The sequence below is a fragment of the Vulpes lagopus genome, chromosome 17 (genome assembly GCF_018345385.1).
Source record: "Vulpes lagopus strain Blue_001 chromosome 17, ASM1834538v1, whole genome shotgun sequence".
In the NCBI taxonomy this organism is placed as follows: domain Eukaryota; kingdom Metazoa; phylum Chordata; class Mammalia; order Carnivora; family Canidae; genus Vulpes; species Vulpes lagopus.
The window spans coordinates 11,151,042-11,164,851 of record NC_054840.1 but is presented as its reverse complement, the minus strand read 5'-3'; the positions used below and the strand labels follow the sequence as shown (position 1 = coordinate 11,164,851).

Genomic DNA, 13,810 nt, shown 5'->3' with positions numbered 1-13,810 from the left:
CCAGTCAAAGCATGATTTGAATTATGGCTTTTAAACAAAACATGGAATCCAAACACTTGTGACATCATTGGGCTGTTACGTTGGTTTGTACTGGTTTATCAGATAAAATATATCTTTGTAGTTAATATTTTAACTCTAGTCATAAAAACAATTACTTGGGTATCAATCCTTAGGGACGGATACACCAAAAGTAATGTTATTTGTATAAGAAAAAGACTCAATTGCTATTATATAACAGAGGCTATGGACAAGTTAACACTGACATGTCACTCACAATAAATCTACAGATTATCCTACCAGGTTAATAGGAACTGTCATCCAATATGAAGGAGTGTAGGTAAAATATTAACATATAAAAAATAAGGATAGGGTAAAGTTATGCTTTTTAGCACTCATATCTTGAGTGTTATTGACAAGGAAGGAAAATTGGAGCAAGAATGGTTCCTTGGAACTCATAAGTCTGACTAAACACATTTTAGTTATATCTGATGGTGAAACAGTCAGAAAAATAGTATTATATACAGTAAAATATTTAAAATCACATTTCGGCTACAGCATTTTGTTACCTAGTGAAATATGACATATTGTTGTATCTGAAGCCCTTTTGAAGTATTGCATTTGTATGTTACTGAAATAATGACTTTAAATTTTTTTTTTTAAAAAGTGATTCATTCTAATTTCAGAATCAACTTCAGATTTACAAGTTCACTGAATGTTATTTTTTCCAAATACAGAAAACATTTGGAAAAACATACAGAACAAATCACATCGTTATTTCCAAGTAAATGGATCCTATTATGTGATTTTTCCATTTTTTAATGAGCCCCTTTATACTATAAAAGCAAGAGTTTTCCCCTATTTTACTGTATTGAAGTATTTCAAAACAGTCAGATGTATTTTACTTTTATAGCTGCTTCATAGATGCAGCCCCTTGGGGGCATCTGGTTTCTCCTTCTCGTTCCACTGTCATGGAGGGTAAAATATTGCTGCATCCTGAAGTGGTTTTGCAAGTGATCTCATGTACACTTCAAACTGTCCCATAATGTAATTCCTCCTTTTCAAATAGGTTGCACTAATGCATGCACATTTTTTTAAACCTACATTTATATTCTTTCTGTTAAACTCAGGGTACTTTACAGGAACACTGCATCTCCTATTCATTGTTTTATTCCTTACTGGGTAATTTCTCACCTAATTCCTGAAGCGGGGGCAGAATTTGAAGTGAAAGAACACTGATGCTGTCATGATAGCAATAAAATAAATCCAAGGGGATTGGAACCCTGACCCTTTTGCAAAGTCATCAAAATGTTTCAGTTAGGTTAATTATGATAATGTACCACAAATAATTACAGAATCAGAGGGTACGGATTTTTTTCTTCACTCCGGAAACCACATGAACTATTATCTGTCAGAAAATCTAATTATAAGCCTGATAATAATTGCACTAGATGGCCAGATGACAGTCTTTGACAAACTTAAACGTGTCTCTACATCTCATGATGTCTAATTTTAGTCTGTTCTCTGCCCTTACCCCTGTAGCATTAACCAGGCAGGTATCAGCATGCTAACATGTTAAAATTATTAGTTTGCAACCAAATGCATTTCCTAAGGCTGTTTAATGACTGCTTTCAATAATTCATGGTGAAGGCAGCCCGGTGAATGGATAATACAAGGAAATGAAAGTTAATAGTCTTGAGTCATAGTTAATCTTTGTTCTGTCACCTATTAGCTCCAATTCACTTTTCTTCTATGGACCACACTCTTCTCATCTGAAATGTTAGACAGCGTCATCATCTCAGCATTTTTTCATTCTAATAATAGAACCTATATACTTCATACCTTACCAGTGTAACGGTATCATTCACAATAACACAACTGCTATCCTTTTGCTATACTCAAGGCAACGCTTGTTAAGAAACGTGTTTTAATGAAGTCCTAGACTATATATTTGGTTCAGCTGGAACAGAAAATAAAAATAATTCCAAGTGCAATTTGAAAATTATTTTTTTGGTGAAGGGATTCATACAAACTTTACATAACCAGTAGGGACACATATTAATTCCTACACTGAGATTTAGAAAGAAGCAGCACTGGTTCTCTACTTATGCTTTCTCTGATTTTCCTCAGTTTTTCTATTATCTTTTGAAAACAAAACGATGGCAGGAGGTTAAAAAAAAACACACACACTAAGAAAATACACTCACTTGAAAAATAAGGGGGGGTTGAAATATTGTTCTTTCAATCACTTTATTTCCTGTGTCAAATATAAGTAAACAAGATAGAATTCTACCTATTAAACCCTACTATTATTAAATCCACTTCACATTATGAATAGTAGTAAATACATTATTAACATGTGCGTTCTACTAGTATAGTGAAGTTATAGCCATGTATATGAAGGACCCATCCCTAATGTGTGTGTGTGTGTGTATATATATATATTCCAAATCAGAAACAAAGGTCATTGCATTAGAAATCTGGCAAATCTGAAATTTGTAATCATTATAATTACAATTTAGTACATGGAAGCATGCCTATTTTTAAATTGTCTCAATTATTGAAAAAAGTCTTGTGCACTAAGAAATTATGGCTTAGCTTTTAATTTAATCACACCTACTCCCCAGTACAGAAATCAGGAACTGTTCTCATTTTTTTAATAGATTGGTGAATCATGCAACCAAGAGTTTAGTAGTGAATTTTTATTTCCACTTAATAATTGTTTCATCTGTGATAAGGTTTCTTCCAGTGCAAAAGAATAAATAAATAAATAAAATACATGAGAGTAGCAGCAGATAAGCTGCAGTCAAGTTACAAATACTTTGTCAAGTAGTCTTTTTTTGGTTTCATGATGTCAAAATAGGACAAAAGAAAAGTGTGCCATAACATTTATTTCTGGCAAAAAAAAAAAAAATGTTAGGAAATGTTAACCACTTTAGAGGGATTCTGAATACATGGATCATTTCCAAACAAACAGAAGTGAGTTAACTGCCTAAATTTTATTTATTTGAAAACGTGGATCTGGGAAGTCAAACAATTGTACATTTTTGGGGGAAAGGCAAGTTTGATCTTAGATAAGAATAGATTGAAGTGGTTTGTGCCTGGAAGAGGAAAAATAATTTTTTTTTTTAATGGCAGGGAGGAATGCAATTAACTGTAAATAATTAGGTAATATTTAAATATGAGGGATAAGAGGGATATATTTATAGCACCATTTTGCAGAAAGGGAAAAACAGTAGGGAGTTTTAAGTAACTAAAGTGATATAAACATAAGATCTGTAGGAAGATTAACACTGGACCCATCAGAGCTGTCCCATACAATTGGGACACCTGTGTAACTAGGCCATGAATGGCTCCCCTTGAAGCTGTACATGGGAGGAGCTCTGAATATAGCACCTGGAGAGGACAGAGTAAACAAAAGATGATCTGAAATAGTAGGAAGCAACTGGAAAGGTCCTGGAACAATGATCCTCCACTATCTTACATTCTGCTACTAATTATATTTTGGCTATTTACTTTCTTTAGCTGCTCTGGTTTCTCTGATAAATCAAGTTTGATTTCACCAATTTCCTGTATAATTGGAATAGTGCTGAATGGATGTCATTAAATTTTGCTTAATTTAGTTTCTTGGCCATCAAGTTATTGCTTGGATGAATGATTGATGGATATATATGTGAATTTATATTTCAACATGTATTAGTATAGGGTATTGGATGTAATGCATATACGGACCTGTGTGCTATTTGGGTAAGGTTTTAAATTCATTTTCAAAGATGGGATTGAGGGAAAAGCAGGAGTAAGCAAAGTACATACAGGTGGTAATTACAACTAGCAAAAGCTTACATGATATTTTGGCTTCTGTTTTATAAGGAATTTAAAACACTACAACTAAAGATACTAAATTTGATTACAATTTAGTGCTACCACAGAATAACGTTCTCTTACTTTTGCCAAGAAGTCAAACTAAAAAGGCTTTTATATGTCTTGGAAACTAATATGATATTCTAAAGTAACTGCAAAAAAGGAATTTCATATAACTGAATGAGAAATATAAAGGTTAAGGTTCCCTTAAAATACAAACGTGGGGAGTTCGGGCCTTTATGTTCATCTATGATGAAGTGGTTTGAACTGGATTAGCTTTTCCACCATAAACGATTATAAAAGTAGACAAAAACAAACAAAACAAAAACACAAGGCAGTGGGTTTCAGGAACTGGATAACAGGCAGCACAAGTCTGTGTTATTTGAGAGCAGGGAAATCCAAAGTGAGCCCATGTTTACCCTGGTTATCCCATAAGGAGAATTTCTTGTCCAAGATGCAGGGAGCTTGAACCTAAGCAGTGGAGTAGCTCCAGCGAGGTTAAGACAGAAATAAGAGCTCCTGGATACAGAAGCTGGAGTCTGTGGGGCAGGACTTCAGAAAAAGAAGGAGTGAGGCTCAAAGTCTCTGCAGGGATTCCCTACAGATCTTTAGCTGAGTCTTGGGCTGAATATATACAGGGAGAGAGTCTAAAGAGGCTGATCAGAGAAGATGCTGCAGGGCTGAGAGCAGAAGAGAGATGGGGAAAGTTGGAGAGCGAATAACTATCATAATGTTGTCAGCATTCGGGCAGCCCCGGTGGCTCAGTGGTTTAGCGCCACCTTCAGCCCGGGGCGTGATCCTGGAGACCTGGGATCGAGTCCCAAGTCAGACATCCGGCATGGATGGAGCCTGCTTCTCCCTCTGCCTGTGCCTCTCTCTGTGTCTCTCATGAATAAATAAATAAGATCGTAAAAAAAAAATGTTGTCAGCATTCATTTATATCTCACTAATACCTCTTTAATACTTAGTGTCCACCTGGATGGAGGGCCAAGCCTTAGAAGTAAGGAACACAATAAGACCTAGGCTACCCCATCCTAGCAGACCCTTAAACCAAGTACTTGCCATACCCTCAGTGAAGACGACTTTTGTGTTTAAGTTCTGCCAAGTTAGAGGATCTATATAATATCTTGGACCTCCTCTGGATCCACTCTAACAAAATATAAAAACATGCCTGTTACACATTTGAGACAAACTCAAACCTACACACACCCTTTAATTGAATGGCCTGGTAAAATAGAAAAGCATTCTCAAATGCAAGCATACATTCTTCAAAAAATGATACAATAATATAGGATTTTTGCTGCGTATAATCCACAAAGTCCAGTATAAATCCATAAATTACTAACCATGCAAATAAATAGGAAAATGGAAACTGAATCTATGAACAAGATATTCGATGAGCAAACAAAAATTTAAAGCTATTTTAAATATATTCAAGAACTCAAAAAAATAATATCTTTTTAAATAGGAGACAGGAAGGGACTCTTGGCAAATAAATGAAATTATTTTTAAAAAAGAGAAATTTTTATCTGAAAACTAAAATTAAATAAAGAATTCGTTGGATAGTTTCAGCCACAAATTGGAGAAGATTAGAAGGGTAGTGATCTTGCAGAGAAATCAATTAAGAGTATTAATTTGAAAAACAGAAGCAAAACTGAAGAAATGGGAACAGAAATTTAGTGACCTATGAAATTTTAAACAACGTAGTATACATATAATTGGAGTTTTAGAAGGAGATGAGAATGGGAAAGAGGCAGAAAGAATATTCAATGAAATGTTGACCCAAAATATCTCAAATATGACATTAAAAATCAACAAGAAGAATCTAAGTGAACCTCAGACCGAAAAAAAATTACACTTAATGTCATGGACAAACTATTGAAAATTCAAGATAAAGAGAAAAATTTAAAATCAACCCAAAGGGGTGAGAAAAAAAAAAGATATTGCATACAGGGGGAAAGTACTTTGCATCAGTACTAGAGAGACAAGAAGATAATGGAAAAGAAAAAAAATCAACTCAGAATTCTATATTCTTAAAAAATATCCTTCAATGGAAGTAAAAAAAAAAAACAACACAAACAGCATTTCCAGATAATGGAAAGTGATGAATTTGTAACTAGCCAACCTACACAATGAGAAATCCTAAAGAATGTTCCTCAGCATGAAGGGAAGGATAACACATGAAAACTGGAATCCATAGGTAAGAATAAAGGTTAGAAATGGCAATCCTTTGGGTACATAGACCATTTTTTCTTTTATTAATTTACACAAATATAACTGATGGTTCATTTTTAAAAAATTTTCAAAAAGATTTTATTTATTCATGAGATACAAAGAGAGAGAGGAGAGAGAAATGAGAGAGAGAGAGAGAGAGAGGCAGAGACACAGGCAGAGGGAGAAGCAGGCTCCATGCAGGGAGCCCAATGTGGGACTCGATCCCGGGACTCTAGGATCACACCCTAAGCTGAAGGCAGACGCTTTACCTGCTGAGCCACCTAGGCATCCCATAACTGATGGTTTAAAGCAAGTAATATATTAAGAGAGATTTTGTACTACACATTGCCTAAACATACGACAGCAATACAAAAAACATTGAGAATACATGGAACAGTATTGTTAGTTTCTTGCATTTGTGAAGTAGTAAGGGGAACAGGGAAAATGGGAAACGAGAATTGTGAAAAAGTGGGAAATGCCAGTAGCAAAATGCAAAATGTTTCAGTATTAACTCTAGGTTGACTTCACAAGTTAAACAATTGCTAGCCCTAAGCAGCCACTGGAAAAAAATACTAAGGGCAAATTAAAATGTCTTTATACAAATAAAATGGAATAATAAAAAACATTTTAATTAATGCAAAAAAAAAAAAAGAAAGCTGCAAAGGAGCAACAGGAAAAATGAATTTAAAAAAACAGGATGATATACTTAAAATCATATTGAAAAATACATTAAATATTAAGTGAATCAATCATACCAACTCAACTGTAAGGAAGATTTCTTTAAAAATACAAGTGGGATAAAATATGTAAACTCAAGTATGAGAAACTTGGCATGTCTATCTTGATATTACACAAAGCCAACTTTGGGATGAAAAGAGACATTTCATAATGATAAAAATAATCAGGACTAAATAATCCTAAATATGCATGGAAATTAATAGCATGGATTTAAAATTAATACCACAGTTTGAAAATATTAAAAGAAATTAGCAGAGCCAAATGGATAAATGATTAATACCACAATTACAGTTGAAGATGTCAATACCTCTCTCTCAGTATTTGAAACAAAAATATTAGGGAGAATATCAGAAGACCTGAGTGACCATCAACTAATAAATTTACAGAACACACCATACCAGGTAATGGAAGAGCACATAAAATAATCACCGATATAGCTCATATGCTGGGTTATTAAATAGTTTTTAATATATTTCAATGATGAAAATCTTACAGAGTATTGCCTATTACTAAAATGGAATTAATTTAGAAATCAACAACAAAACATCTAGAAATTATCCAAATAATTGGGAGTTAAATAATGGTTTACTAAAGGAGCCACTGGCAAAATAATACAAATCACCAAGAAAAATTCAAAATTATTTTGAATTAAAAATTTTTTTAAAGTAGGCTCCACTCCCAGTGTGGAGCCCAACAGGAGGGGTTTGAACTAATGACCTTAAGGCCAAGACAGGAGCTGAGGCGAAGATTCAGACACTCAATCAACTGAGCCACCCAGGCACCCCTTATTTTGAATTTAATTGCAACAAAAACCACAATGCATACTAGACAGGATTTAAGAAGGAGAATTTGCTAAAACATTTTATGAACCATGAACTTGAAAACTCGTTTTCCTGAGTAATTTATTACAGATCCTAGTTCTGCTTTTTCACTTTCTTAATGTGTCATTTTGGGCTTATGAAGAAGCCGAAACCTGCAGTTTCTCAAGTTTGGTATTACTAACATTTGGAATGAATAATTTTTTGTTGGTGTGGGGGCTATTTTGTGTTTTGAGGAGGTGTAGGAGCATCCCTGGACTCTACCTTGCTAGGATCAGCCTCACTCTCCGTTGTGACGCTCAAATCCAGCTCCAGACATCATTGCATGTTCCCAGGGGTGGGAAGGTGAGGGGCTAGGGGATTAATCTCCCTGCATTGATAACCACGGAGTTAGAATATATCACTTTTGTGGTCAGATAGATGTGGATGGATTTACAAACTGTACATTTACCACCTTTGCTTCCACTGGAGTTTACTCGACCATTCTAAGCTTCTATTTTTATTCACAGTTGTGCTTTGAAGACAGATAATGTATACCAGGAGATTAACATCATGTTTGCCATCAACTCTCAACACATAAGAAGTATTATTATTTCTGTTGGACTATGCAAATATGGACTGTAAAGTAACTTCCCAGCTAAAATGACCTCTTGTGATAACTAAACTGCTTTAAAAAATTTCCCCTAATCTTTATAGTTTATAATCTTATTTATATGAATTTATCATTATAATTGAAATATGTCAACCTCCATGTATTTCCCACGAAAATATGTTAATCACAGAAGTAGATTAGGGTTAGACAATCTATTCTACTAAGTGTCAAAGACTGTCTTCAAAGACATGTAAAATTTAAAGTCTTTTAAAAATTACAGGCATCAATAATTTTAAGAAACATATCTCCTTAAATTCTTTATAATATCTAGAATCGTAAGAATTTAAAACATATTAAAATGATTTAATATAGATCTAGCCTTTAGGGTGAGAACAAAATGAGTTAGAAATAACTCTACCGCTGCTCTAGAAATGATGATCCTTCTTTAGCAGAAATTGAAGCTGATGTGGAGAAGTCATAAGACATTGCACAACTACAGATAAATTAATAGTCTGCATATCTTGAACATAGGTCCATTTTTGCTCATTCTAGCCTTTACTTGTTTTTGTTCAATCATTTGATAACCAGATGTCTGATGAATTTGTCATATGCCTATGCCAGTACTTCCATGAGTTTCCAGTAAAACCAGTTTCTCTTTTCAGAAGCTACTTCATTATAGTCTGGGAGGCTCAGCATACAGTGAGAAAACACACAGAGACAAGTTACAGTCAATAACTTCTGTTGAGAAGGAAAAAGAGGTCCAAAGCAATTACCACTCTAGGAATTAAAGATACACTTGGCGACACGTGGGTGCTCAGGACCTCAAAAAAAGTAGGACTTGTGTCATTAAAAGGGAGAGGGGAACATGTTCTCAGCAGGGTGCAGAGCAAGAGCAGGCTCCAAGGTATATTAAGCTTACAATCTTCGGCTTTCATGAGATCATTGGAAGCCAGGCACTGTTGGGGAAACTGAGCCGCAGTAAGATTATAGAGGTCTCTTAATGACAGACAAAAGAATTTTCGGTTTAGACGCAGTGGATAAGCACTAAAAAACGTTTGAGAAGAATTATATCATACAAGTACTTTGTAGAAGATTTATATAGTGACACGAAGAGATAATGAATTTCAAATGGAGGTTGGAAGAGAAAACCAGAAAGCAATAATATCACTATCAACATTCTTTTCAATTATAAAAGATAATATGACAGATTGGATTAAAGCATCTATCAAGTTGTGAGTTTCTGTCAGGACTCCTTTTAAAAACAGATGTATGTCTGAACTTCTCTTTCTTTTGTTTTTCTCACTGATACAAATGATCCCAATGCATAAAATTATTTTGGGGGTTGCAAAAAAAAAACCCTTATTTTCTCTACCATGCGTTTGTATATTTAAGAGATACAATTTAGAAAATATATTTGAACAGATTATTTTCTTCTGACTCTTGGGGACATAATATCACAATATTTGTGACATAGGAAGAAAAATAGTTTCTTCTAACATACTCCTGATTATCTAATGCCGGCCATATAGCTGTTCAAGGGGGAGGCAGCTTAGCTAATGCGAGAACACTCGTAGCTTCTCCTGTCCAATACACATCACCTGAAAGCTCTGAACAAACCTATTAGGGAAAAAAATCGATAAAATGCGGAATTCTGCATTTGTTTTTGAAGTAATCTGAGGGCCAACTCCACCACCATCCTGTGCTTTGATTTTCCTGAATGGCAATGTTTTTCTACCTATCGGTTACCACTATATCTGCTTATGAGCATGAAAGAAGATATATTCCTACTCTTCCCTAAACTGGAAACTCTATAAACTTTCAAGTTAAAAAGTGTGGTCATAATAAATTTAGTTTTCAAGGCAAACATCTATTAGCATATAAACTTTGGCTAATATTACGAAAGTACTTTGCAGTCCTTTGGAAATGATATCAGAAAATATTTTTCATAATAGTTCTTCGCTGATTTCTTTTAGCACCTTGATGCAAGAAATTGAAATCCATTATATTAATAAAACCCCAAAGTAGCCTATGGTACAAAAAAGAATAAATAATAAAATAGTAAAATAAAATAATAAAACATTTCTGTGCCTTTAATGAAGTCTATACCAGAGAGCAAGCCGAACTAAGCAAAACCAAATAAAAATCAAACAAGAACAATTACAAAAAAGCAGCACTTACCCATATTTTGCAAAAGTTGCCCAGTATTTCATTATGGATCTACTCAAAATTTCCTCAGCTTTTGTGTAATTAGCTCTTCTTTCCAGAGGTAAACCAAAGACAAATTCAATTTCATAACCATGCATCACTCCCATCCATTCTGGCCAAGGAAGTTGGGAGGATCGGTGTTCAAAATAGTAGAAAAAGGCATTATTTCCCAATTCTGAGAACTTTTTGGTGAACTCCAAGGCAGGGCATATGATATTGTAATCGCCAAGAACATCGTCCAATGCGTCACGGTATTTTTCATCCCTCTGATCATCTAACAAGTCTACATAATAAAAAAGGATCGATTCCCTTCCAAATTCACTCACTCCTGGAAAATACATTTTTAAGCCTTCTTGAAATTCTTTTCTAGTTATGATACTGTCGTTATCTTTGCTGAAACCAGGAGCACGATATACTAAAAATGCTGTCCCTTCATCTTTGTTAACACCCACCAAGATCTGGGCTTTTTTGAACTGTCCAAGTTGGAGTAGTGTGTCGGGCATGTCAGTGAGAAAATCCCCATCCACAATTGGACCAAAGTTTACCGACAAAAGAGTATCAGAGGGGACAACCAATACTTCATTCAGTAGAATTTCCTGGGGATCTTTGTTTCGAAGGCATCTGATTATCTCCGTCTCATTTTCTCTAGAGCAACCAATAAATTTAGCCAAGGTCAACGTTCTGTTCCTGGCTTCTTCAAGAGACATTACTGCCCAAGGGGCATTAGAGGATCCACTTTGCAGGATGGCTCTGGTAAACAGCGGTTGGCTTCCAGGAGAAAGTAGGTGAAGGCCAACCGAACCTGCCCCTGCACTTTCTCCAAAGAGAGTTACACTTTTAGGATTTCCACCAAAGGCTGCTATGTTCTTTTGCACCCACTGAAGTGCCAGTTGTTGGTCAAATAAGCCCAGGTTCCCTGGGGCCTCGGGATTTCCTGGTAAAGCTAAGAATCCTAGGGCCCCCACCCTATAGTTCATTGAGACGACAATAACTCTTTCAACCCGAGCCAGAAATTTGCCATCATAAACAGGTAAAGATGATGTTCCTGTTTGAAAACCACCACCATAGATCCATATCATTACAGTGGCGTTTTTTGGTTTAGGTGTTGGAATCCACACATTCAGATATAAACAGTCTTCGCTGAGATCAGTGTTTGGGTTCCACATCTCGGATCCAGGGAAACCTGGGAAACTTTGATCTGTGTTCTGATAGCAAGAATTTGCATATTTTGTGGCATTCCAAATATCGGACCATTTGGTCAAGAATTGCGGCTTTTTGAATCGAAGTCTACCAAGAGGTGGCTGTGCATAGGGAATTCCAAGAAAGGCTGTGACTGTGCCACCAAGAACCGGCAAGTTCATCCCTCGGACTTTTCCATTCTTGGTTGTAATTACGATGTCTTCTTCGGTGTGTGACTTCCCGATAAGCACCCAGAGCAGAAGAAACCACAAGAGAAGTCGGATGCTTAGGATTGTACCCTTGCTCTGCATATTGATTTCTGAAAGAGAGGTAATTAGGAAGTTTTAAAAGCCTCATGCATCAAATATTATATTTTATTTATGATAATTAGCCCAAATACAGTAGTTCTTATTAATCCTACCAATTACGAAAACTAATAAATCTGCTAGTATGAAACAGGTTTTGTAAACATACACACACACACATACACACAGAAAATGCTTGGAAATATTTCACTTTTCAATTTAGAATAGAAATAAGTGGAATGGGAGAGTAGAAATTATTTCATTTTAGAAAGATTCATTATTAAGTCTCTGTAAGGAAGATTAAGTATTTTATTTTATTTTATTTTATTTTATTATTTTATTTTATTTTTTGGAAGATTAAGTATTTTAAAGCAGAAGTTTGTCCCAGGCATGTAGATTTATACTTTTTTTACTGTACACAGACATGCCAAAAGGGGCATTAAGTGGAAGACAACTTATGACAGTTATAATTTCTACCTCAGTTAGAGGAGGAAACATAAGGTCATGTATTGTCGGAAATGTGTGCGGTGCTATTCCTGGTCACCCAGCTCTTGACAGAAGTGTGAAGTAGATTGAGAACCTTTAAGGATCCCCAGACTTGACTTCTGTTACTGGCTTTTTCTGTTTCCATGGTCCCTTCTGTGGTCCTTTTTGCTTCGTGGTTTCTTCCTCTCCACAACCCAGAAGAGAATTTGGATGATCTATTCATAGGATATTAAGTAACAAAAATACAGCAGTGGTCATTTCTCCTAAAAACTGTGAAAATTAACATATCTGCTACCACAAATCTGCTACCACTTTAAAGAACTATGGGGGAAAACTGGAAGAGAGGGCTGTGGGTGTATACCAGACAATTTCTTTGGAAGTGAGTAACAAAGAAAGCCTTCTCCACCTGAATTACAATGTCAGTGGAGAGAAGCAGCAGCTGATAATATGATGTGTGAGAGGAGATACTTTGAAGGAATTTTACACTCAGGGATTACTCAATGTTATTTGTTAATTGATTAAAGTATATGCGACTGGTGAGGTTAAATGTGTCAACATGGTTGGATCACTTGTGTTTTGATAGTGGACAAAATAAGTGAGATTAAGAGGACAAGGCTAAGGAACTACTGGGAAGAGTAGAGGAAGAAAAAGGAATCTTGGAGACCTACCAAATCATAACTTTTGACATTTTATTAAATAATATTTATTGATGACATAAAAAGATTGCTGGTGGAAATCAGTTTTATTAAAAATTCATAATGTGGGGCACCTGGGTGGCTCAGTGGGGTGGGCATTCTACTCTTGGTTTCAGCTCAGGCCATGATTTCATGGGTCCTGTGATCTAGCAGCATGGGGCTCCACGCTCCCTCTCCCTTATCGGCCCCTGTCCCCACTTGCACTAGTGCTTGCTCTCTGTCAAATAAATCAATCCATTGTCTAAAAAATTCATAATGCACACCGAGTTGCCTTAAAGTTGGTAACACTTAAAAATCAGATACTGAAACTTCACATGACACAGAGGGACACAGAAATGTAATGCCCATATTATTTTAAAGAACTAACATCTTTATATAACTGGAATAAAACCTGATTGAAACAGTCAAATACAAACACCGATTCTCCTCCACACAATAATACCAAAGGTCCGCAAATGTACACAACCTTTTCTGTATTATTTTTTCATACTGTAATTGTAAATACAATCTATGTGCCTAAGAAGCTAATCCTGTGAGCTTTGAGAATTTGTATTAGTGGTTTTTTTTTTTTAATTTAGGTTGTCTCAGAAGGTAGAGAAAATAAAGTATTATCCTGAAAACTGTCACAAGATTAGGATTCTCAAATGTTAAATCAACCTCATTTGCCACCGCTAATGATATAGCTAGTGATCAGCCAGTATGTTTTGAGCCCCCAAAAGA

At 35.4% G+C, this 13,810-nt stretch overlaps 1 protein-coding gene across 1 annotated transcript in view; it reads right to left on the bottom strand.

The window, feature by feature from the left end:
- The window catches only part of BCHE (butyrylcholinesterase), a 58,672-nt gene that overhangs the window by 40,599 nt on the left and 4,263 nt on the right, over positions 1–13,810 (bottom strand). The window contains exon 2 of the mRNA XM_041732066.1: positions 10,399–11,923. Coding sequence (XP_041588000.1) covers positions 10,399–11,923 — 1,525 coding nt within the window. The remainder of the gene's footprint in view (positions 1–10,398; positions 11,924–13,810) is intronic.